Source organism: Macaca nemestrina, chromosome X, assembly GCF_043159975.1.
Source record: "Macaca nemestrina isolate mMacNem1 chromosome X, mMacNem.hap1, whole genome shotgun sequence".
NCBI classification, from domain to species: Eukaryota; Metazoa; Chordata; class Mammalia; order Primates; family Cercopithecidae; genus Macaca; species Macaca nemestrina.
The window spans coordinates 136050178-136077430 of record NC_092145.1 but is presented as its reverse complement, the minus strand read 5'-3'; the positions used below and the strand labels follow the sequence as shown (position 1 = coordinate 136077430).

The following is a 27253-nucleotide window of genomic DNA, read 5'->3' as shown; positions in this document are numbered from 1 at the left end:
TTTCTCCAAGTTTCTCACATTTTGGTCAACTGCAGCTGAAATGTAGCCAATATGATGCCTTTTCTAGAATACACGTAATAGTAGTGTCGAAAACTAACATAAGGGTTCTATTAACTATAGATATTTGGGCTGTTAATGAAATCTTCAGATTTTACTGTTGATTGGTTTTTACTTGATGGTTTCTTAAAGAAGTTGACCACCAAGTATACTTTGATGCTTATGTACTGTCACACTCTGTCTCAAAAGCATCTCTGCGGGAGTCCTTTTAATCTAATTGTTCCTGCTGAATACCTGGAGAAGTCGTCATTCAACTCCAGTAACCAATGAAGACTCCAAGAGGACTGTGTGTGTGATGTGTGTGGGAACATTTTTGATAGTGTACCTTTTCCCCCAGAAATTATGTTCATTAACAAAGGCTAATTCTCTTGGGGGCAAATATCAAGGTTCTTAAATATGGGTTTTATTACACCTTGTAACTGATTGTTTTCCCCTTGAGAACACATCTGAGGCATCATGAAAGTCAAGAAGAAACTTGTAACTGTTGCTTGAAATACAACCTGTCAAGAATGCGTTTGATCTATGTGGTGAAACCAAATAATATGGTGTATGAATAATAGGTATTCCGTTTTTAAATTCATTCCCTTGCTAACCACCAGACTGGCTTTATTTATTCTGGACCCGAGACTAATGTCAGAACTGTGGTCATCTCAAAAAGCTCAACCTCTCCAGATGGAGTTAATGGAATCTCCTTAATTTGGCAAGTGGAGGGCACCAGCACGGTTCTCAGAATATTGACATCTGCCTTCGCTGTTGACATTTGGGATCCAGATTTAGTGCTTCCACCCCCATCTATCTGCGTCTAGCTGATCAAAGAAGCTTTTTTTTCCCCAAAGATGGAAAAGTGGTTGAAATGGCCACTTCCCAAAGTTTAGGTACACTTGGGAAGCATTCTGTCAAGTTACAAGATAAGAAAAGCAGATGGAACTCAAGAGCCTTTTATCTTGATGCTAGAAGTGCGGAGGCTGAAGGCATGAAAGCAGCCACTAATGCCATCAGCTGTGGAGGCCCCAGGGGACTGGAAGACCACCTCTCCAGTGAGAGTTCAGTACTTTCTCATGGTCGTTCAGTGACAGCATCACAGCTGGGAGAAGCTTGGGGCGATGCAGGCTGCCTCATACATTCAGAGACCTTTACAGGCAAAGGAGACCTTAGAAATAATTTCCTTGAGGCCAAAGAAGTGAAAAGGTTAGGCCAAGGTCACAAAGTCAGTTGGTAGTGGAGCCTACAATTCAGGGTTCTGACTGGGTTCACCATGTGAGCTTCCCTCCACGTGGTGCTGTTCCTAACTAGCTTTCAAGTCAAACGTGGGGCCTTTGGCAACTCCAAGGCTTTGCCCTGCTCTGTATGGTACAGAGTCACATCCTTCTGAAGTGCTGGGGCCACAGCTGGGCAGAGCCAGCCAGTGGGCCAGGACAGTTGCTACGATGCCTGTATTTTTCCCCATTGAGCTAGAGTTCATAAATAGGAACACACAGCAGTACACTTTTAAGAAACATGACAGTGACACACCAAAGTGCAATTCTGCATCCCTTTATTTATAAACGAGTTGAGAATGGTGTGGTCCATTTGAGAGCCAGAATGGGATAGGAGCAGGGAGGGCAGGGGGCGCGCGGAGTTGGGGGAGGCTGATTCCAGTAGTTCGCGTTGTTCAGCACCAGAGCAAATGCTTGGGCATAAAGTCATGCTTTAACCCAGACGGGTCTTATCTTATATGTACAGCATAGTCTTAAGTATGTATGCTCTACTTATGGCTTTGTCCCTGGACTCATCGCAGTGACACAACAGAAGAAAACTAGAAAGAAGTCTAGAGAGGAGAAGTTGCAAATGCCTCATGAGCTATTTCTTTTTTAAAAATCTGATGGCCAAGACTAGTGCTGAATGGATGCCTAAGAAACAGGCACATCTCTGCTAGAGACGGGCTCATCTGCTTCAGCTGAGCCAGTGACACCGTCTCGCATCTCTCCCTGGGGTATGACTAGATGCTAAAATAAGTACTGAAGACGGAGAGAAAATAAATCCGTGCTCTTCCTGTCCTTCCCCCAGGGGGTGAAATCACAGTGTCTAGTAGCCTAAGAGCAAAACTCAAATCCCTAAGCTGTGTCTCTTCCACTCAGACCAGGTTAGAAGCCAGGCCAATGTCTCGTGTCCTGCTCCTCTTGAGCCTGGCGTTCCTTTGCCTTGGTAAGGTCCCGATACACAGGAGCATGCTTGCCAGAAGCAAGTCATTCAGTGTGACTTACGGCACAGCAATTCCACCCTTGTTTCTTACCTGGTGGAGGGGTGACCAGTTCATTTTAGGGTCCCCATAAGCAGCTAATGTAGAAGTGCTGAAATGAAGCAACCAGAGAGGCAGGGACCCCACATCCTGCGTGGGCATTTGCTAACCTTGGTTGTGCGTAAAAGGAACCCTTCCCTCTTCACCTGTCAGGGGGTGAGTTAACACTTGAAAGGGAGTGGAAAATCGGCCGGACGCGGTGGCTCACGCCCGTAATCCCAGCACTTTGGGAGGCCGAGGCGGGCGAATCACCTGAGGTCAGGAGTTTGAGACCAGCCTGGCCAACAGGGTGAAAACCAGTCTCTACTAAACATACAAAATTAGCTGGGCGTCATGGCAGGCACCTGTAACATGGCAGGTGCCTGTAATTCCAGCTACTTGGGAGGCTGAGGCAGAACCCCTTGAACCTGGGAGGTGGAGGTTGTAGTGAGCCGAGATTGCGCCATTGCACTCCAGCCTGAGCAACAAGAGCAAAACTCTGTCTCAAAAAAAAAAAAAAAGAAAGAAAAGAAAGAAGAAGAAAGAAAGAAGAGAAAGAAAAAAAGAAAGAAAGAAAGAAAAAGAAAGAAAGAAAGAGAAGAAAGCCAGCAGAAAATCACTACCCTCCTGCTCCCCCACAGCTTCAGTCCCACTTTCTCCCCTCTTCATAAGCTGCCCTCTTCTGCAGTCCTAAGTTGCTATCCTCTAGCCCTCCTCAGTCTGAAGCTTCCTCACTAGGGCAAAAAGAATCTCTTTCCTTGCTTTGTGTCATTCCTGTTTACCCCTCCAAGCTTGGGGCATATTTCTCATTCCAGCCTTAACTCACTCTTGGCCCTTACAGTTGACCAGCTGGCCTTAACAAAGTGCAATCCGGTCTCCGCCTGGGAGCAGGGAGGTGGTGTGGGGGTAGGGGCTGGGAGAGACTGAGAGATGGCCAAAAAGTATCAAAAGTTGGGTTGCAGAATCCTCCCCATTCCTTCTCAGTAGATTTGCAGCCTCAAGAGGGTGGGGGGGGGGGCTCACCGCAGGTTAGGAGGGTGAGATTTAGAACCCATTTATGTGTGGTTTAGGCTCATCCCTGGAACGAGCAATGGTTGTTTCCCATAATTGGCAGCAATGGTGACATTATCTGATGAGTCACGTAAGTGGCACCTGTCAGTATGGCGTGTAAGGCCTGCAAATGTATAGTCAGCCTGATACACTATTTGCTCCAGAGTGTAGGATTCAGGTAAAAGTGGATCTATCTGCCCTGGGCCATGGAGTAGGGGCACAAAAGGCCTTCCCAAGAGAGGCTCACTTATAAAGTGAGGTCCTGAAATGGTTTTATGAGAGCAGATTTTCTTTATCCTCCTTTCCTCCCTCCAGGAACTTCTTTCCTCCTTTTCTCTTGTTCCCACCACCTTCCCTTGCCTGGTTGGCCTCATCCTTGACTGGTACAAGTGCCAACTAACTCAAATGGTAGTCAGACTTGCATGGTTTGACCTGAGTGCGTGATGGAAGATGGAGACCAAATGGACACAATGGAAGAACGGGGCCCTTGTCCCTCTCAGAAGAGCAATATTCTGGGTGGCCCTTGACTGCAAAAAGAAGTTTTCTTCTTCACATGCCGTGTTCCTGCCAGCTCTCTGTCTCACATGAGTGATTCCCAGGGTCCTGGAGAAGGAAAGTGCCAAGAACAAAGAGGTTCCAAGCCAGCTCAGCCTCATAGTTTTGCTTCCCAGTGGACAGCACTCATCTCCAGGTGAATAGGGAGGTAGTTCAACCCCAACACAAAGGGGAAACACATGCCGCCTTCCTTCATTGGTTGCCCCCTTGTCACCTAGAAGGCTGGTTCCCAAGGCCTCTGAAAAGGGGTATTTCTACCACAAGAGATTCCGGGCTCTGCCTACAAGTTGCTGGTTTGGGCCTCTATTCAGTCAGACCCCAGCTGTGTCTCTGACTTTACTGGCATACCCATACAACAACCCAAAGAGTTTGGTTCTAGACCTTAACTCTCCCTGCTCATTTCACACAGGTGACTAAGGAGCAGGAATTTCAGACAACTCAGCAGGAACACTTAGAGTCCTCATCCCACTTGGCAAACCTAGGGCCAGAGATAATGGTGATACTACCTAGACCACTCAGATGCTGAGATCATAACTGAGCCCACAGTTCTCTGTAAAAAGTCTTCCGAGTTCTTCTTCACCCAAAAATGTTATAGGAGGTCACAAGAACAACATACTAATTTCCTGGTTGGGATAAAACGTTTCCACAGGAATCTGGAATGAGCTTGACAAAGTGCCCAAGTCACAAGAGAACAGATGGTTCTTGAGACCAAGGATTTCAGAGGAGTATTACGGTGGAGCGCAGGAGTGGGGTCTATTATAAAATGCCACCACTATATACTCATATTGCACATGGGATACACCCGGGGATGGCATATTGGAGCATATATAGAACAGATACGTGCAGGTAGCACCCCCTATCGGTATACTATGTTTGATACCTCAAACTGTTACTTGAGGTCTATGAAACCGTTAACTGGTCAGAAATGGGAAAAGCCGTTCCATAATAGCATCCTTTAAGGAGAAGCTTCAGGAGACATTTCTTGTCTGCTAAACCTGGAGCCAAAGCAAAGCAGCTCCTCTTGTTTATATATTAGGAAGTTTTTCTTTGTTGCAGTTCCCACAGATTAAGGTAATTTCTGCAAAACAATGAAGTCAAACCAGTGATGAGAAAGTACAACCAGGAGCACATCAGGCCTTACGTGGAGTTCTTGACAAAACTGTCCTTTGAATAAAAAGTTAAGGTTCACACTAGATGACCTTTTATAACCGGCCTAAAGCAAGGCTTTGTCTATGAGCCACGTTCATGGAACTGGAAGGAGTTGATGCGTTCCAACATCAGGTCTCAGTGGCTGGACTGAGAAGGTTGGAATTTGTCTTTAACTCGACTATTTCAGAAGCACTTTGCCACCTCTATTGGAAACAATTTTATTCTGGCAGAGCTGGGGTGGTGGGAGGCAACGTGCAGGACCCTTATGGACGCAGAAGTAGCAGGTTGAGGGAACAGCCGCTTCCACAGGTGGTTTACTTGGTGGGGGTGGTGGAAGGACAAAAGCAGAAGTCACCCCATCAGTGCAAGTCTCTCTAGGGAACTCTGCATCCTTCCTTAGCAAGGTTAGAGTGATTCTAGATGACGCTAAGGTTTGTGTAGGTTGTCCGGCTGGAAATCTCTGCACCTCGCCCAACTCTTGAGCTGTATGGAGAGTGAGAGAGAACTGGTCCCAAGACCTTCCCTTAGCAGAGTTCAGGGTCTCTCTGCTGAGCTGCAGCTCCTGTGACTATTACCCTTCAGACATCACCCAGGCAACCCTGTGACCCTCGCCCTCCTCCCCATCCTGCGTGGTGCGGCTCTTGCCTGCCAGCAGCCTCTACTTCTCATCCTCATCCCCCTCACTCATGCTGCTGATGGAGGCCGAGGCTGCTTTGGGTGAGGAAGGGGGTGAGGTTTTGAGTGGAAGCCATGAGAAGGTGGGCGATGGGGAGCGGGAAGGGGACCGGCTCCGGGTTGGGCTGCTCACAGGGCTCTGCTTCGGGGACAAGGCCTGCAGCATCCGGCTGCTCCTCTCTTGGAACATCTGCTTCTAAAGAGAAATTGGAGAGAAGGCATCTGTTAACTTCGCCATCTGAGACAGCAGCAAAACAGAAAGGTAAGGCAGGCAGGAGAGCCACTACCCTAAAACTCCTGAGCCCACAAACCTACACTCGTACCACATCCCATGTTGTCCAAGACTATGTATAGTAAGGAACTGAGTGATATTCAGGGGCAGTGACAGAAGAGTACAGTGATCGCTGGTTCTTTTTTAATTGAGACAGAGTCTCGCTCTGTCACCCAGGCCGGAGTGCAGTGGCCTGATCTTGACTCACTGCAACCTCAGCCTTCCAGGTTCAAGCAATTCTCCTGCCTCAGCCTCCCAAGTAGCTGGGATTACAGGCGCTTGCCACCATACCCGGCTAATTTTGTATTTTTAGTAGAAATGGGGTTTCACCATGTTGGTCAGGCTGGTCTTGAACTCCTGACCTCAGGTAATCCACCCACCTCGGCCTCCTAAAGTGCTGGGATTACAGGCATGAGCCACCGTGCCCGGCTACTGCTGGTTCTTAACACTCTTTCCTTCTTCCCTTCTTTTCTTCCATCCACAAAATTTAACTGAGTGTCTCTGATTAGCCAGGCAAGCAGCCATGATCTGCGGACTGGAGGGTGACAGAAAACAAAACCCCTGACCTCATACCTTCACAGATATGAGGAGGAATCACACAATAAACAAAATACGGTATGTCAGACGGATCTGTGGTCTGTGAGAAAAAGAGGGTGAGAGGATAGCAAGTGGGGCTGGGGGCAGGGCGGCTGCGATTGCAAAAAGGGTGCTCAGGAAAGGCCCCACTGAGAAAACGCTTCTTGAGCGAAGAACCTGGAAGAGATGAGGGGAGGGACCAGGTGAATGGAAATCAGAGGGCAGCGCACTCCAGACAGAGCACCCCAAGAAAGGAGCATGGAACGCACACCCAGGAGCGCAGGCAGGGCACTGCAGTTGCCTCGAGGACTGATGGGTGGGGAGGAGCTGAGGGAGGGGAGGAGCTGAGGGAGGGGGTTAGGAAGAGGTTGCCAGAGAAGGCACAGAGGGCTATGCCACGGAGGGCCTTGGCAGCCATTGTGAGAACTCTGCCTTTCAGTCTGAAGGGACCCACGCAACAGGTCCCAGGAAAGGAGGAGGCCATCGTGGCAGTGTGGAGCCAGCTGGTGGGGAAGGGAGAGTGGGAGGCACTGCGGGAGATCAGGCCAGAGACATATCAGGCGGCAGTTTCACGTACAGTCTCTGAGAAGAGAAACCTCTGGAGAGTTCTGAGCAAAGGATTAACAATCTGCTGCTTGTTTTCAAAGGACCATTCCGACTGCTGTGTTAGGAACAGATGGCAATGAGGCGGGGGCAGGAGCAGGGAGCCCAGTTATGAGCCCATTGCAATAAGAATCCAAGGCTAGGCATGGTGGCTTATGCCTGTAATCCCAGCAGTTTTGAAGGTCAAGTCGGGCAGATGATTTGAGGTCAGGAGTTTGAGACTAGCCTGGCCAACATGGTGAAACCCTGTCTCTACTAGAAATACAAAAAAATTAGCTGGGTATGGTGGTGGGCACCTGTAATCTCAGCTACTCGGGAGGCTGAGGCAGGAGAATCACTTGAACACAGAAGGCGGAGGTTGCAGTGAGCCGAGATGGCAGCACTGCATTCCAGCCTGGGCAACAGAGTGAGACTCTGTCTCAAGAGGAAAAAAAAAAAAAATTCCAAGATGGTGATGGAGCCTGGCCTGGCCCAGGATGACGGCAGTGTGGTGAAAAATGGCAGGATTCCTAGTATATTTTCCCCCATATTTTTACTGGGGTATAATAAACTCACCCTTTTTAGTGTACAGTTCTGTGAGGTTTTGTTTGTTTGTTTGTTTTTTGAGACGGAGTCTCACTCTGTCGCCCAGGCTGGAGTGCAGTGGCCGGATCTCAGCTCACTGCAACCTCTGCCTCCCGGGTTCACGCCCTTCTCCTGCCTCAGCCTCCCGAGTAGCTGGGACTACAGGCGCCCGCCACCTCGCCCGGCTAATTTTTTGTATTTTTAGTAGAGACGGGGTTTCACCGTATTAGCCAGGATGGTCTCAATCTCCTGACCTCGTGATCCCCCCGCTTCAGCCTCCCAAAGTGCTGGGATTACAGGCATGAGCCACCGTGCCCGGCCAGTTCTGTGAGTTTTGACAAATGCATACAGTTGAGTGACCACCACTGCAATCAAGGCATAGGAGGGTCCCATCAGTTCCCAAATTCCCTTGTGAGCCTTTGGAGTCTCCCCTCCCCCAGCCACTGGCAACAGATCTGTTTTTTGTCCCTACAGTTGTGCCTTTTCTAGAATGTCATCAAAATGGAATCCTACAGTATGTGGTCTGGCTATGTTTTCACGGTAGAGCCAACGGGACTCACTGACAGATGGGACATGGGGTGTGGGAGGAACGGGAATCAAGTGACTCCAGTCTCGGGCCCGAGAAATTGGAAAGCAGTGATGCCATTTCCCAGTTTGGGGAAGACTGTGGGGTGGGAGGAGATTTTGGTGGTTAAGATCAGTTTACCAGTTTGGGACCTCATGTAATGGTTGCTGGGTGCTTTCAGAATTGAGCCCTTCCCTGATGCTCCCACCGGGCCCCCAGTGCTGCCAGCCTACCGTGCCTGCTGCCTGCTGCTCAGCCCCCCAGACGTTGCATCCCACCAACTCCTGAGCATCCTGCCTGTGCTGCCTGGGGTCTTTCAATTGCTCACATTTGAGCCTTAGCCCCCAGCCACTCAGTTCAATCTTTTGATACGAAACTGGCCCTGAAAGCCAATTCTCCTATTTACCATCTTAGACTTGTCCCTTGGATTATTCATTTTACGTACCATTACAGAGATCTTCTGGGGACCAGGTGCTACACAGGAGGAAGGGGAGGAAGAAGAGGGTGGAAGACGTAGTCATGTCTCAGCTGGGTCTTTGATAATGACCAGGAAGAGGTGGGTGGAGATGGAGAGTGGGTCCATGGGAGCTGGTAGAGGATGGCCTTTCCAAGCAGAGCACACTAACTAAGGAGTACTAAGTCTAAGTTGCTTGGTGTGGTCAGAATCCCAAATGCCCATGTGGTGGTAATGGTCTGGACCTAGAGCACCACAAGGAGACTGGATTTCCTACTCAAGAACCCCCAGAAAGATTTTAATCAAGGGCGGAGTCTGATTAGATCTGTGTTTTGGAAATACCTTTAGGTGTCAGCATAAAAGCAAAGAAGGAAACCATAAAGGAAAAACATTGACATTTAACTACACAAAATTTTTTAATTTCTGTACTCTCCCAAAAAAAAAAAAAACCCACCATGAAATAAGATAAAAGGCAAATGAAAAAATCGTGGAATTTTTTGCAACGTTTACCTACAAATGATAGGTCTCGGTATATAAACAGAGCTTATAAATCAAAAAGAAGGTGAAAAGCTTAGTAGAAAAATGAGCATATGGCCTGTATAGGCAAGTCACAAGAGAAATTTGTAAATGAGCTAGAAAAACTGTTCATCATCACTAGTAGTCGAACAAATGCAAATGGCTGAAATGAGATACATTTTATATATCAGATTGCTAAAGTTTTAAAAATTTGTTACAGCTAGTGAGGGCTCAGGAAAAGGGCTACCCTCATGTTACTGCTGGTAAGAGGATAAAATAGCAATGCCTTTCTGAGGGGTAATTTGGCAATAGATGCAAAAATTTCTATTTTCTGAGGAGATAATCAGAGATGTAAGTAAATCTTTATTGTGTATAATGGATATTCAATGCAACGTATAACACACAGCACTGCAAATTCTCTAACTAGGTTAGAGAAACCTGTACAACTCCAAGATGATATAATAAGCAGATGAGGAGAATCAGATTCTTAAATAATATTTCATCATGTGAGAAAATGCTCATGAGCAACTGCAAAGCCAAAATGATTTTAGAACACTATGTTCTGCATGATCTCAAGTTTGTAGAAGGAATGTACGTATATGGAGATGGGAAACAGATGGGAGTGATAACCCGAAATGTTAACAGAGACTGCTCTGGATGATGAGACTGCGAGTGATTTTCAGCCCCTTCTTTACTTTCTAATAGTTATATAATGAATATATATTACTTTTATCATCATAAAAAAGCATCACAGTAGGAAGAAAGAACTCAGGTAACCCAAGCAAGGAGATTAGGCAGAAGGGCAGGTGTTACACTAATGACATTGGTAAGGAACTATTAACGCCACAGGCACATCACCAATAGCACTGCCTGCCCCCAACACTCATTTTTCCTTTCTAAACACTAGCCCCTTACTTTTTAGAGTCCCAAGTTTCCTCTAGCAGATATAATAACATATGACGGCTGATTGCTCAGGTCTTTTCCAGATTTAAAATTCCACACGTCTGCTAATATACCAATTATTTACCTTCCATTAAGGCATTGATAATTCTGCCAAAAGACATCAAACCCCCCTCAAAGTCAAACAGAAAAAAAAGGTGCAGTACAACAGCACTCCCTTAGATTAAACCCATTTATGAGACAAAATCAAATGCCATAAGGATTGGGTGGCCTATTATTAACAGCAACATTTAAAAACATTTTTGAACTTGTAGCAGGCACTTTAAAATATGTGTTTTTATTACTGTAATCTTTAAGTATATTTTCTGTGGCAGCCATTAGGCCTCCTGCTGTTAATGGATTGTCAGCATTTCCATTAGAAGTTCACTTTCTAAGAAATCTACGACTTGTCTACTATAGTTTGAATCAAGCTCATAGCTGAGAATATTCTGCCTGAGGGGATGAAAGAACTTGAATCTTCAATGATAAACAACGGTGGCGCACTTCATAAAATGCAATATCCATGCAAAATAACTCCCAGCCTCAATTTGCCAGCTCTCTGATCTGTTTCTGGTGCATTTTGAAGGGTGGTTCCCCTGCAAAGGAGCTGAATTCAATACAGTCAGGAGACAGTTTGTAATGAGCTTCCTGGGAAGAAAAGCACTTTACAAATATAACAAATAAGGAAGAGCATGCGTGACATTTTCCAAGAGTAAAGGTATTTAAATTCAGTCTCTCGCTGTATTAAGAGGTTTCCATTTATAAAGTTTTCCCCCAAGAAAATAATCCCATTTATAGTCCTGTCCATATGAAAGTAATTTGCTATTTCTCTCCTACAAAGTTTTCCCTTTTAAGAAGTACTTAACATCAGTCAGGTGTGGTGCCTCATGCCTGTAATCCCAGCACTTTAGGAGGCCGAGGCCGGCGGATCATGAGTTCAAGAGTTCGAGAGCAACCTGGCCAACATGGTGAAACCCCGTCTCTACTAAAAATACAAAAATTACTTGGGCGTGGTGGCGGGTGTCTGTAATCCTAGCTACTTGGGAGGCTGAGGCAGGAGGATCGCTTAAACCCAGGAGATGGAGGTTTCAGTGAGGCGAGATCATGCCATTGCATTCCAGCCTGGGCGACAGAGCGAGACTCCGTCTCAAAAAACAAAAACAAACAAACAAAAAACCAGAAGTACTTAACATCTAGTGGGGCAATAAATGTCTTGACAAATGCCTTTAAAGGTTTCAGTATTTCAGATATATTCTGGTATATCTGCCATAAAGAAATGAAAAAGTTCCTAGTACGATCTGGTTTGGTTTGGGCCTTGGGTAAGCAAGATGAAACTCAAGGAGAGAAAAGGGTCCATGCTTCAGTTCTGGCCAAATCAATAACAACAACTAACCCTTACACGGTGCCCGACATGGGTGGCAGGCACTGCTCTAAGGGCGTTGAAGTGTGAGCCAGGCTGGCTGTGGTGGCTCATGCCTATAATCCCAACACTTTGGGAGGCTGAGGTGGGAGGACCGCTTGAGTCCAGAAGTTTGAGATCAGCCTGGGCAACATAGTGAGACCCCCATCTCTACAAACAATTTTGAAAAACTTAGCTGGGCATGGTGGTATGCACCTGTAGTCCCAGGTACTCAGGTTGAGCGGGGAGAGGGTTTAGGTGGGAAGATCGCTTGAGCCTGGGAGTTCAAGGTTGCAGTGACCCATGATTGTACCACTACACTCTAGCCTGGGCAACAAAGCAAGACCCTGTCTCAAAAAATAGCATTTTTAAAAATGAAGTATGAACCTATGTAATCCTCGCAACAGCCCTATGTGGCAGCTGTGTTTACTTTCCCCATTCGATGATGCTATGATTAAGTCCCAGAGAGGCAAATGAACTTGCCTTAAGCCACCTACTCAGAAAGTGACCCCTTGCTCATGACCACCTCTCTTGTAATTAGCCAGTTGCGTAGTAAGAAACTTTTCATGTTTATTTAAATTTTACTTGTACCTTTGTTTAAGGATAAAAATTTTAGGCCGGGCTCAGTGGCTCATGCCTGTAATCCCAGCCCTTCGGGAGGCCGAGGTGGGTGGATCACTTGAGGTCAGGTCAGGAGTTTGAGACCAGCCTGGCCAACATGGTGAAACCCTATCTCTACTAAAAATACAAAAATTAATCAGGCATGTGGCGTATGCCTGTAGTCCCAGCTACTCGGGAGGCTGAGGCAGAAGAATCACTTGAACCCAGGAGGCGAAAGTTGCAGTGAGCCAAGATTGCACCATTGCAGTCCAGCCTGGGCGACAGAGCAAGACTCTGTCTTAAAAACAACAACAATAATCTTTTTTAAAAAAAAAAAAAAAGACACAAATTTTAAAACTGTCAAAGTCTCAGGTGGGAAATCTAATTCAGATCCACAAACTGTATTTTGTAGCTCTTTTCTCAAAATCAAACATCTTAAAAATTAGCAATGCCTAAAATTAGGATGATTATTTAAAAAAACAAACAAACAGAAAATAAATGTTGGTGAGGATGTGGAGAAATTAGAACCCTGTGCGTTGCTAGTGGAAATGTAAAACTGTGCGGCCACTATGGAAAACAGTAAGGCGGCTCCTCAAAAAAATTAAACATAGAATTACCATGCGGTCCAGCAATTCTATTTCTCAGTATATACCCAAAAGAATTGAAAGCAGAACTTGAACACCAGTGTTCACAACAACCCAAACGTCCATCAATGGAATAATGGATAACAAAGATGTGATGTACACATAAAATGGAATATCATTCAGCCTTCAAAAGAAAGAAAATTCTGATACATGCTACAACATGGATGAACCCTGAAGACATCATGTTAAGTGAATTACGCCAGCCACAGAAGGACAAATACTGTATGATTCCACTCATATGAGGTACATAGAGTGGTCAAATTTATAGAGGCAGAAAGTAGAAGGCTGGCTGCCAGGGGCTGGGGGCAGAAGGGGATAGGGAGTTCTTGTTTAATGGTTACAATTTTTGTTTGGGATGATGAAGAAGTTCTGGAGATGGATGGTGGTGATGGTTGCAGGACAATGTGAACGCAACCATTTAATCCCACTAAACTGTGCACTTAAAATGGTTAAAATGGGCCAGGCACAGTGGCTCACCCTTGTAATCCCAGCTCTTTGGGAGGTTGAGGCAGGCGGATCACCTAAGGTCAGGAGTTCAAAACTAGCCTGGCCAACATGGCAAAACCCCGTCTCTACTAAAAATAAAAATAGTAGCCAGGCATGGTGGTGGCACATGCCTGTAATTCCAGCTACTTGGGAGGCTGAGACAGGAGAATCAGTTGAACCTAGGAGGTGGACATTGCAGTGAGCCGAGATCACGCCATTGCGCTCTAGCCTGGTAGACAAGAGCGAGGCTCAGTCTCAGAAAAAAAAAAAAAAAAAAGAAAAAGGAAAAAAAAAAAGGTTAAAATGGTACATTTTATGTTTATGAATATATTTGTCACAAATTTGTTCTTTGAGACAGAGTTTCACTCTTGTCCCCCAGGCTGGAGTGCAATGGTGCAATCTCGACTCATTGCAACCTCCGCCTCCCGGGTTCAAGCGATTCTCCTGCCTCAGCCTCCCAAGTAGCTGGGACTACAACCGTGTAGCACAATGCCTGGCTAATTTTTGTATTTTTAGTAAAGATGGGGTTTCACCATGTTGGCCAGACTGGTCTTGAACTCCTGACCTCAGGTGATCCACCTGCTTCAGCCTCCCAAAGTACTGGGATTACAGGCGTGAACTACTGTGCCCGGCCGCCAGCTGACACCTTGACTGAAACTTCATGAAAGACTGAGTCAGAACCATCCATCTGGGCTGCTTCCTGATTCCTGACCCTCAGAGACTGTGAGATAATAAATGTTTGTCGTTTTAAGCCACCAAGTTTTGAGGTAATTTGTTGCCACCAAAAGGGAACTAATGTAGCCATAGACAGCACACTTTCTGCTTGCTGAGAAAGCCTAGAGGTAGCAGCAGAGGGCTGAGAGTGCCTATCATAAATCTATATGGCCTGGTCTCAAGTACAATTCTGGCACCCGGCATTGTCACGGGCCTTAGGGGGATGTTGGTAGACCTCAGTTTCTCTACAGTTTCTCTACAGGAAAGTGAAGCAAAAGGACTGCATCATGTGGACATTCCTGTGGTGAAGGATACAGACATGACCAGGAGAAAGAGGCTAGCCCCAGGCTCCACCCTAGTGCCCTCCAACTCCTGTGAGACCATGGGAATGTTTCATAGTATAATTTTTCAGGCCTTTGTCTATATCTATATATTTATCTATAAAATGGCTATAATACTACCTTCTTGTGTGGTTAAAATGGGTGAGGGGAGGCCAAGGTGGGTGAATCACTTGAGGTCAGGAGTTTGAGACCAGCCTGGCCAACATGGTGAAACCCCGTTTCTACTAAAAATACAAAAATTAGCCGGGCATGGTAGCACATGCCTGTAGTCCCAGCTACTTGGGAGGCTGAGGCAGGAGAATCGCTTGAGCCTAGGAGACAGAGGTTGCAGTGAACCGAGATCACGCCATTGCACTCCACCTGGGGTGACAGAGTTGAGTGAGACTCCATCCCAAAAATAAATAAATAAAAACAAATGAATAAATAAAATGGGTAGAATAAATGTGCAAGGACATTGAAAAAAGAATTCAACCTGCTATACAACTTTCAGACAATAGCATCATCATCATCTTCTTCTTGTTTACTATGATCATCATCATCATCACCACTTCCTACTCAGAGATAGCATGTAAGGGTTTCAATTTTAGATTGCCATCCTTAATGTCAAATATGAGGTCACTTGGGGAGACTTAAAGACTATGGCCAGGCATGGTAGCTCATGCCTGTAACCCCAGCGCCTTGGTAGGCCAAGGCAAGAGGGTCTCTTGAGCCCAGGAGTTCGAGGTTACAGTGAGTCATGATCACACCACTGCACTCCAGTCTGGGCAACAGAGTAAGACTGCATCTCTACAAAAAATTTAAAAATTAGCTGGGCATGGTGGCACACACCTATAGTCCCAGCTATCTGGGAGGCTAAGGTGGGAGGATTGCTTGAGCCCAGGAGTTTGAGGTTACAGTGAGCCATGATCATGCCACTGCACTCCAGCCTGGGCAACAGAGTGAGACCCAGCTTAAAAAAAGACTATACTACAAGGAGCAAATTAAAATATTCCCTGGGGCCAGATGGGCTGCATAAATGTGTGAGTCAGGTTAGGGAAGGGGGAAGGAGCAGTGGTGCAAGGTGTGACTATGGCAAACAAGAGCTCATGCCTTCCCTAAAATAAATTTTAAAACATTGTTAAGGGCAAAGCACACTACGTCTGCGTACTGAATTTGATCCACCAAACACCAAGTTGTAATAAAGTCCTGTACCTAGCACCATGAGCAAGAAAAGGCTAAGGCTATCTATCTATTTATCATCTATCTATCTGTCTACACACACACACACACACACACGCACACACACACACACACACGTATATGGGGTTGGGGATTTAGGTCTTACCATACAAATCCTTTGCAGATGCTGGAAGGTTCCGTGAATAGGTCTTCCTCATACATCCATTCATTCATACATTCATTTAACCCAGAAACATTTATGGAATATCCACTATAAGTTACATACTATGCTGCATACCAGTCTCATTGCACCAGAATTTGTATCTTAAATCCTTCTATTTTGTGCCTTTCCAAGTTTGGGTTGTTTGTAACAGTACTGTATTTGCCGGTAATACAGATCCTCTATTTTAAGAAATGAGTTCCAGTCCCAAATTCACAAATAAAGAATTATAATAATAGCATATTCATGAAAAGCAAATTACTTATCTTGGCATTTAACATCCTTGTAACTATTCCTGTATTTTTAATGTCAACAGAAAAAAAGCAATGTCTTAGTCTGGCTGATATGGTAAATTAATGGTAATAACAGTTTTGACACTAATAGCAAGTTTTAAAAAGAAAAACCTCCAGTCTCTAAACTGGGTTTCATTTCTTAAAAATCACCTTGGCTTGCTGTCATCAGACTCCCAAGAACAATTCCAGCTACTATTTCACCTTCACTGGGAGCCTGAAATGACTAAGGTCTATAGTTATTATGAAATTTTATATATATATATACACACACACACATATATATACACACACATACACACACATATACACATATATACAAAAACACACATATATACACACATATACACATATATACACATATATACAAACACATATATACACACATACATGTACACATATATTCACACACAGATATACACACACATAGATATACACACACAGATATACACACAGATATACACACATATATACATACATATACACATATACACACATATATACAAACACATATATACACACATACATGTACACATATATTCATACACAGATATACACACATAGATATACACACACAGATATACACACATATATACACACATACACATATACATACACACACATACATATATACACATACATTTACATACATGTACCACACATATATACACACACATACACACACACACACACATATATATATTTTTTGAGACAGAATCTCGCTCTGTCACCCAGGCTGGAGTGCAGTGGCATGATCTGGGCTCACGGCAACCTCTGCCTCCTGGGCTCAAGCAACTCTCCTGCCTCAGCCTCCTGAGTAGCTGGGACTACAAGTATGCGCCACCACACCTGGCTAATTTTTTGGTATTTTTAGTAGAGACCAGGTTTCACCATGTTGGCCAGGCTGGCCTCAAACTCCTGGCCTCAGGTGATCCGTCCGCCTCGGCCTCCCAAAGTGGGAAATTATATTTTTTCCTTGACTTTACTCACTCTAAGTGGAGAAAACATCCACCCCCTTGAGTTATTATACCAGCTCTTATCAGCAGAGACAGGTTTCTGAATCCCTGTAGACGAATGAACACCTACATGGTTTCATTAAAAACTTCTAGCTGCTGCTTCAGAGCCTGGAAATTAGTTGTGAAAATGTGAACTATTAAAATACGCACTAGATTAAATAGGAAATTTCAGACCATATGTCATAGACACCAGAGAACAGGGTCTGTACTTTGTCTGTTTTTATGTTCTTCTTTATGCATAGTGCCGTGTACAGACAAGAACATTAAGAAATGTACCAGGAATTAAATTATCTGAGCTGAAATTTTTAACAGGCCTCCGGAAAATGAAAAGGAGCCCAGCCCTTGGCTCTTCCACCTTTGCCAGCTCTTTCTAGGAGTCTTCGAAGGCTCATGCAATCCTTGTAAACCTTTCACCCCTCTCAGACTCAGCCGATAGGACACGGTTGGCCTATAACACCCACCTCTATAATCACTTAGAGGCCGCCAGGTATTAAGCAAAGCATCTCTCCCAACTTCCCAAACATTGTTCTTTTTCTATTACTAATTGAGTGTTTTACTTTTAGATAATCCTATAATGAATGAGCTCAAACAAGCAGAAGTAGCACTGACAACCTGCCAATAAAATAATTAAGTCAAAGTGGATTTTGGTAGAGACTTCTCATGTTATAATAGGAAACCCAGGCTACTTAAAATCAGAGAAATCAAATGGAATTATGTCTTTTTGTTGTAGGAGGAAATTTCATTTTTAGTATCTCTTTCATACAACCCTCATCAACCCTTTAGTGTCTCTAAGGTAAACTTTTGGTATCTCTTTTACAGACCCCTCATCAACCCTCCTGATGATACTGGTATTTACTTGGGAAGGGCATGCACAATAGAAATACCAATAAAGTACCAGTGGAGGTTTCCAGAATTTTCTTTTCCCTTTCCATAGTTGTCATTCAGAGTCGTTCAGATTTTAGGCAAGGAGACCCTCTACATTTCCTCTCAGTTTTAAGATTCAGATCATGGCCCCAGTCACGAAAGACTGCTGTGCCTTATCCCAACACTTGCATGTCATGATAAACCAGGGGAAAATCAGGGCACGATGGACACAGATGCAGGGCTAACTCCTACTTCTTCTCTCTCTCTTCCAACCAGTAAAAGAGGAGGGCTCCTGACAACAAAAACTGACTGACATAGTACATTTCTTTGGATTCTCCTCCCCAAAATGTAATTGCCAGTAGTTGATCCAAGAGCCCATCATTCATGTCTTGTAACACAAGCTCCATGCTGCCACTAGCCCACTTCATCTGTACTCCCAAACTTTCATCATCTCCAATGGGGAGACTGAGATGAGTGACAGCATCAACCCCTGAAGTAATAGACACTCAGAGATCACCAAATGGCTTCCAAGCTCTGGATAAGAACTAGAAACTGAGACCAGACCTGGCTTTGTGTGCTACTGGGTGCCATATTGACGAGTAAAGCAGAAACTCAGGAAGGAAGTGACATGGACTTGAAGTCGTTCAGGCTGATGCCTAAAGTAGAGGGCACGCAGTGGATCTGAGATAAGGGGCACCCTTGAGTGGCTCCATAAAAAGGAGGATAAACTCAAAACACTCATCATTGTGGGGTAAAGTGAAATAATTACATACCCATGCTCCATCAGGTCCAAACAGTTCTAGGAAGTTGCCAATGAATTCTCTTGACTTCTCTTCCCACTTTTGAATTAGATCATGGCTCTTTTCTTCCACTCTGTTCACAAATTCCTTTGATCTTTCCTCCACATTCTTGACTTTTTCCTTCATTTTGTCCACCTGGTTCTGGAAACGGTACCTCTTCTCCTGGTGAAAGTTTACAGGAAAAAAAAAAAAACAGATTTATCCAAGAGGACATGAGAGAGATCAATCATTCACATTAAAGGTCACATTTTATTTCAATTTGTATTTTTTCCTAACCTGAAGAGTCACGATGTTGCCATTTCCCAAGGGCTATGTTGATGGAAAGGCACATCTCTTGTAAGAAAAGTCATCTGCCATTAATCCATTTGGATATGTAAAGGGAAGTACAACTGGTTTTAATATCGTCTTTCTTTTAAACGTCTCTGAGTTGGATTCACTTATATAAGAGAATAAAAAACACACAGCTGTCTTTTGTTGTGGGTAGATATTGGGCAAATAACCCCATTCAATTTGCTGGGACTTAGACAGAAGTATGAATTGTGTACACAATGACTATTCAGAAGCTGCCTGAGTTCTCTGTTTTACTGGGATATGGTTAAAACAATATTGCTTGAAATAAGTGGGCCATTGACTGGGCCTTAGAACCTATGTGTTATACTAAAATTTCCACTGTAATGATATTTTCCACTACGCTAATTTAACTGTATTGATTTCCTTGGTGGTGATGAAAGCTTTTGTACTGATAGTTTCTCTAGACTCAGATTTTGTTCTTCTTATAGTCTTTCTGCAGCAGTGTCTACTTATGTGCTTGGAAACCATCGTATGCTGGGCAAGTCACATGTCACCTCTAAACCTCAGTTTCCTCATCTGTAAATTGGGGATAATAATCATCCCTACCTTAGGGTTGCTGTGACAATGCATGCAAAGTACTTGGTACAAAGGCCAGCATTTAGTAAATGCTCAGTGTGTGTTGGCTGTTTCATTAGTACTAAGTGGCAGAGGCATTTGTCTGTGTCACCTGATGAGAGCAGTATTAAAACCATGAAAATCACATGAGGCTCTTCCCCCATGAAATCATGATGTTTCTCCTAAAGGGGTAAGGCTTATCGTTTTTCTTTACTTTGTGGGACTGAAGTTCATTTTGTGTTTCAGAATTTTTTATTTATTTATTTATTTTTTTGAGATGGAGTCTCACTCTGTTGCCCAGGCTGGAGTGCAATGTCATAATCTCAGCTCACTGCAACCACTGCCTCCCGGGTTCAAGCAATTCTCGTGCCTCAGCCTCCTGAGTAGCTGGAATAACAGGTACGCACCACCACACCCGGCTAATTTTTTGTATTTTTAGTAGGGACGGGGTTTCACCATGTTGGCCAGGTTGGTCTTGAACTCCTGACCTGAAGTGATCCACTCGCCTCAGCCTCCCAAAGTGCTGGGATTACAGGCATGAGCCACTGTGCCTGGCCTGTGTTTCAGAATTTTTTGAAACACCTGGAATATTGCAAAACTGGATCAAGAGTCCTTGATTTCGACCTTCCAAACCTTCCTGCAGCCTCAGGGTAGGATGTGAGCTATGTGTGTTGCCACTGAGAGATATATGTACACATATACATGCTATGGGAGGTGACTCTGTCTTCCATTACTTACCATGTGACCTTAGGTGAGTTGTTCGATCTCTCTGAGCCTCTGTTTCCTCATCTCTGCATTGGGCATAGTCATCCTACCCACCCTTGTAGTCTCATCATGAGGATTAAATGATATAACCCAAGTAAAACACTTAGATGAGCATATGATGAGCTCTTGGCAAGTGTTAGCTGTTGGCTTTATATCACTCTTCTCCACAGTTCATTCTGCACTGGAAATAGTTACTATATATGGCTCTCAGGGCAGCACAGAATAGCTGAATGAGCACTGGGCTGGGAGTCATGAGACTGGGAAGTTGCTGCTGCCTCTACCTCTCCCTGACCTGAAGGACCTTGGACAGGCTCCCTTTTTGGGCTCAGCATTCCTCATCTCTAAATTGAGGGACTTGGACTGGGTGACTGACTGGCATCAGGTCCCTGTCACCTCTGAGGTTCCGTGATTTGTCTACACGCCCATGCAACACATTAGATTTCATTTCTGAACTGCAGCCAGGTTTGTCGTCACAGGAAGACAGCGAGTGCATCCGAACTGCCTGCACGGTTCCTTGAGCTAAGTGGCTTATCTAAACGCCGTTTAAAGAGAGTGAGCAATAACTTTTGGAAACGGCTTGACATGCTTGGATGGTTGACTGAATTCAATTTGAAAGAACAGACAGTTTAATTTATTGAAATAACCAGGGCTTTATTCTCTATCAGATACTAAATAATCACTTTGACTGAATTATGTTCAGCCACTTGTTCTGGTGCCACTCAAACCCGACATTTTCCAACATTTCCTGACGTTTTGTTGCCCAGCTTATATGAAGTCACAGAGCCTAGACTCTCAACGCTCCCTGCCTTGTGAGGACAATTCATGATCACCAATTCACAATTAATGAGCCCCTCCTATTTTGAAGGTACCAATGATCAATCGTGTGAGCCATGGGATAATTATAGCTGCATGTAATTTTAAGTATCTTGCTTTGAAGATGAATCATCCTTTGAAAATGCAGCGTCTATTTTGGGGGGTTAGAATTCTGTATGTATGGAGGGTTCTTATTTTAATCAAAGATATCGGCACCTCAGAGCCCAGGCGAATACAGTTGTTCAGAATCACTAACATCATCTCCAGCAACTGGGCTGCGCTCTTTGCTTTTTAACAGCTTGTTTTGCTTGTTTTAAAGATTATTTATTATTATTATTATCATTATATAAAAAATGACATCCTGAGGTAATCTAAGTCACTGTTAATGTTCTTTGTCTACTATAAAGACACATGCACATGTATGCTTGTTGCGGCACTATTCACAATAGCAAAGACTTGGAACCAACCCAAATGCCCATCATCAATGATAGACTGCATAAAGAAAATGTGGCACATATACACCATGGAATACTATGCATCCATAAAAAAGGATGAGTTCATGTCCTTTGCAGGGACATGGATGAAGCTGGAAACCATCATTCTCAGCAAACTAACACAGGAACAGAAAACCAAACACCACATGTTCTCACTCACAAGTGGGAGCTGAACAATGAGAACACATGGACACAGGGAGGGGAACATCACACAGCGGGGCCTGTCAGGGGGTGGGGGGCTAGGGGAGGGATAGCATTAGGAGAAATACCTAATGCAGATGACGGGTTGATGGGTGCAGCAAACTACCATGGCACATGTATACCTATGTAACAAACCTGCATGTTCTGCACATATACGCCAGAACTTAAATATTGTTTTAACAGTTGCTCTATTATTAAACTCACAGCAGCCCTGTGGGAACAATATGGTAGAACTACAAAAGGAAGCCAAAGACTTTAAGCTTTATTTAAGCAGCTGTAATTTCTTTGGACAATGAAAAATGGCCATTAAGGTTTCTAATGAGCATCTGTAAGGCCTTAATCAAATGAAAATTTTAAAACGTTAGAATAAAAAAGTTTCTCTGGGTTTAGCTTTTCATTGCCTCTGCCCTCCTCCCTTTCCTTTCAGCAGAAGATAACTCTTACTTTTACAAGGGGCAGATCTCCCAGAAATCCTTCAATCAAGTCTAAAAGCTCTAAAGAGAGAGTTTGGGGTAAGGAGAGGGAAGCAAGGAAGCACCTTTATAAAATGTGAAGCTCACTACCCGTGTCCTTTGGTTAATTTATGTTACCCCTGTGGACACTGGTTTTGTCACCTGTAAAATGGGAATAATAATACATCATGGGTTATTGTGTGGGTTAAATGAGAAAATAAATACAAAGCATTAAGGACACTGCACAGGCATGGTGGCAAATAAATGCCTGTAATCCTAGCTACTCAGGAGGCTGAGGCAGAAGGATCACTTGAGCCCAGGAGTTCAAGACCAGTCTGGACAATGTAGTGAGACCCTGTCTCAAAAAAAAAAACCAAGTTAAATCAAACTTAAAATATTATACATAGTGAGACCGCATCTCTACCAAAAAAAAAAAAAAACAGAGAGAGAGAGAGAGAGAACACAGAACACTGCAAAGCACTTAGTAAGTGCTCAACAAACAGCAGCAGTGGTGGTGGTGGTGTGGCATGGTTTTCTTCAGACGGTTTGAGGTGGCATGCTTACATTTATAAAGCTGACATTCAGTTCCTTGGCTGTATACCCTCTCTGGAGGTTACGTCGGGCATAAACATCATAGTCACGAACAATTCTGGTAATGATGTCCGATGTTGAGATGCCTTCTGTTCTCTGTGTTGGAACGAACATCCCTGTTCAAGCATAAAAGAGCGGATAGAGGAAAAATTAAGATCACCTCAGTTGACCCATCTCCTTTAATGGTCCGCCTTTACAGGACAAAGTTGGAGCTCCTGGGTATGCCAATGAAGACTTTATCTCTGGCCCCAAGTGACTCTTCCAGCCTCAGTTCCGTGGAATTCCTCCCTACCTTAAATGCTACATGTTCATCATCCCAGACCTGTTTCCAGGATGTACCATCTACTTGTCTGGCCCCTGCTGTTTAGCCATGCTGAGCCTTTCATTTCTGCCCTGGACACCCCTTCCCTGCTCATATTAACTGCAAAACTCTTCCTCATCCTGCAAAGTCCAGCTTCAAGATTATGCCTCTGGGAAGTCTTTTCTGACATCACCAGGCAGAATCCACAACATTCAGAACCTAACTTATCTTTCATTAACAAAAAATATTGGGCCAGGCATAGTGGCTCATGCCTATAATCCCAGTACCTTGGAAGGCCAAGGCAGGCAGACCATTTGAGTCCAGGAGTTCAAGACTAGCCTGGGCAACATGGCAAAACCCTGTCTTTACAAAAAATACAAAAGTTAGCTGGGTGTGGTGGTGCATGCCTGTGGTCCCAGCTACTTGGGAGACTGAAGTGAGAGGATCACTTGAGTCCAAGGTCATGGCTGCTGTGAGCAGTGACTGCGCCACTGCACTCTAGCCTGACTCCATCTCAAAACATAATTTAAATATTTGTCTCCACGTAGAAAATGCACATTTTGAAAGCACTGATAGTGCCTTAATTGTCTTTGCACCCCCAGCACCCAGCTCAGCCCCTGTGTCTAGCACATGGAAGGTGTTCAATAAATGCAAATTGAGTGAGAAAGTAAATGAAGACTAAAAACTGAGTCAATGAATTAGATCACAGCAACTCTGCTTCATCCCCAAGGAAGTCTGCTCATGTTATACTGAAGGAAAAGAAGAAAAATTGTACTATTTGTGTCGTCTCTGATCTGAAGGCATGCCTGTAGGGATGGTTAGATGATTTATCTTCCTAAGAACAGTCTACTATACATGGTAGTTTCACCACTCAAAGGCCCTTTCATCTAGAATATGTGGGGCTCAGTGAAAATAAACAAGCACAGAGGATGCCAAGTTCTAATAGAACTTCCTTAAAGTCTTCAAAGATAAATGTGGGTACATCAACAAATATAGGGCTATAAAGAGGTCACAAATATTAACAAAGACAAGAATCAGGTTTATGCTCACACTTCTGTTGTGAACTGAAATGACATGTTGTTGGCAACTGAGATCTTTCTACCCCATATCATTACAGCCACTCAGTCAGAGGCATCAGGCATGGGACAGTATGATGGACAAAGCCTGGGGACAACGGTACTGGGTTCTTGGTTTGTAGACGTGGGCGAGTCACTCAAACCCTCTGAAGGCAAGTTACTTAACTGTAGCCTCCTCAGCTGAGAAAAAGGTGATTGGACATGATGACCTGGAACGCATCTGTGCCATTTCTTTCTCTCTCACTCCCCATATCCAACCGAGTTCCCAATCTACTTCTTAAATGTTTCCCGAATTCACCCACTTTCCTCCATCCTAAACCAATTCAACACCATCTTGGCCAAAGATCACAGCAAGAACCTCAAAACCAGTCTCCAGCGATGCCATTTTTGTCTGTCTCAACCCATAAAGCAAGTTCTACAGAGCGTTCTTACTAAATGCAAGTCAGAGGTCTGCTCGAAACCCTCCACTGGCTTTGTGCTGTTCTCTGGATTCAGAGTCAAATCCTTAACTTGGCTGTGCAGCAGCTTGCATGGTCTATTCCCTGTGCTTCTCTCCAATTTTATCTCAGACCCTCTCCCCTTCACTCCCTAAACCAAGGCCCCAGTGCTATACAACTGCAGCAGGGGCACTGCTGTTGTATTCTGTGGAGTTGGGCAGTAGGCTGACCCTGCCTCAGCCCAGCCATGCTGGATTTCTTCAGTGTCCTGAAAGGGTTGGCTCCCCTCCCCTCACTCTGCCACAGACACAATCTCTACCTGGTTAACTCTTGGGCATCCACTGGGCTTCAGCTTTAGTGTCACTTCCTCAAGCAAATATCTCAACCCTCAGACTAGGTCTTCTGGTGTGTTGTTCCTTCCCATGGACCACTCCCCTTCCCTCCAAATACAGCAAGATCTTTATAAAATAACTTGTTCAACAACTGTCTTGTTGACTATAAACTACACTAGGGAAGGGATCACGCCTTTCTCATCCTCTTCTACATTCTCAGCACTGGGTGACAAACAGGCACCATAGGAATATTTGTTGAATGAATGACCAGATGAATATTGATCTCTAAGTGCCCTTCCAAATCCAGTTCTCTCTGAATGTTTCCATCTTGCAGCCCCAGTGACGGTGTCTCTTTGGAGCTTTCTTTTGATGTCATTTGCACGTTTATAGTATCACTAGCAGAGTGGCTCTGCTGATGTTAGACACAAAACAGCCAGTTTCTTATGTTCCATGGTCAGAGGACAGTTGGGGTTTGCCACTAGGCTAAACACTTCTTTTATCACCTTCTAGGAGGGAAGAATCTAACACGGAAAACCAAATGGAAGGCAGAAGATGTAAACATCTACACACATGAACATAAATAGCACCCAAATTGACCCAGCTGTGCAGGAGGCTCTGGTGGGTGGGGGAACCCTGAGACGACATCCCCACCTTTGTGGGATGTCCCCACCTTTGTGGGATGTCCCCATCTTTCAGCAGGCAGATATTTTACCCACACCCCTCCTGCTGAAATAATAAGACAATTCTCTAGTGACCAATGGATTTTAGCAAGTCATGTAAGACATTGATGCCATGAGCTTACCCTTTCTTTGAAGCCAGAAGGTGAAGTCTCTGTGTTTGAGTAACCGAAAGTAGATTTGGCTTAGGGAGAGACTTGCTTTGGCTGGTTGGGAGGTAGGTCTCTGAAAGAAGCCAAGCCCTCTGTTGACATAATGAGATACCCGGCTTCCTTCAAATCCTAATTATTGCTCTGCTAAAAATATTCAGTAATGAGCACGATCAGAGAACCTTTTTTATCATGCTTTTCAGAATTGCAGCATTTGGTTATGGAGCTATTTTAAGAAGCAGCAAAGCACATGTTAATGAAGGAAACTTTCAACAGTAGTAGGCAATATTAGAATGGTGATGAGTAATGTGGACCTTACAGTCTATTTAATTTAAGCTCCATCTTTTTATCCAGCTTTGCTAGAGGATTTTGACACATAGTTCTGATAAGCAGAGCAGAGTGTTGTAAAGCTTAAGTCATGTCCTTGGTATCTCTGGTTTCATTTAAAGAGACTTTTGACTTTCAAAATAAGCCATGATTTTGAGTATGAAAGCCAAATATGGATGCTGAGGCCCTTTCTGAGCATCTTTCTCCCATGATGAATTCTGGCCTTCTCTACCTGGGTCCCAAATAGATCGTTACTGTGATTCTCCCTCCTGCTAAGGAATCAGCAGGCAGATTTGATGGAGCACAAGGAAGGGTCCTTGCACATAGGAAAAGTCACACTGAGTCTTAGCCTGTGCTACTAGGGCAAGTAAAATACTACCTGACTATTCAATTTGGAAAGGGCATTGTGGTGGATTAAAGGTGGCCCAATTCCCTTCCCCTGGAATCTGGGCTGGCCTCAGTGACTTGCTTATACCAAATGAATGTGGCAAAAGTAACTCTGTGTGACTTCCAAGACTAAGTCAGAAGAAGCCTTGTGGCTTCTGTCAAGATTGCTTTCTCTCTGGATATTGCCTCTCAGCTGCCATGCTGTGAGAAGCCCAAGCAACATTAAGAGGCCACCTGTACGCCCCAGTGACAACTGCAACTGAGTTCTGTGATCATAGCCAGCATCTAAGGCCAGCGACATAAATGTACCACCTGGGAGCCCCAGCCCAGTCAAGCCTTCGGATGACCACAGCCCCCACCAACATCTGACAACTGTTTGAGAGACCCCGAGCAAGAACTACCCAGTTAAGCCTCTGCTAAAATCCTGCCCCACAAAATCATGAGTGAAATCAAGAGGCTCTTTTAAGTCACTAACTTTGGGAGTCACTTTCTTATGCAACAATAAGGATGCTGGATTGCTAGAGTTAGAAAAATGTTGGACCTGTTCCTACACCTAAACAACTGGAACTTGACATTTTATTC

At 44.4% G+C, this 27253-nt stretch overlaps 1 protein-coding gene across 4 annotated transcripts in view; it reads right to left on the bottom strand.

The window, feature by feature from the left end:
- Positions 1–1574: 1574 nt before the first annotated feature.
- LOC105478244 (phosphate cytidylyltransferase 1B, choline) overlaps positions 1575–27253 on the bottom strand; it is a 114592-nt gene continuing 88913 nt past the window's right edge. For 2 of the 4 annotated variants that reach the window (XM_011735379.2, XM_011735377.3), the window contains exons 6-8: positions 22959–23101; positions 18737–18925; positions 1575–5939 (exon numbers count right to left, since the gene is read on the bottom strand). In XM_011735379.2, the coding sequence (XP_011733681.1) occupies positions 5727–5939; positions 18737–18925; positions 22959–23101 (545 nt within the window). In that variant the 3' untranslated portion in view covers positions 1575–5726. The remainder of the gene's footprint in view (positions 5940–18736; positions 18926–22958; positions 23102–27253) is intronic. The other 2 variants (XM_011735378.3, XM_011735380.3) reach the window with 2 other exon arrangements.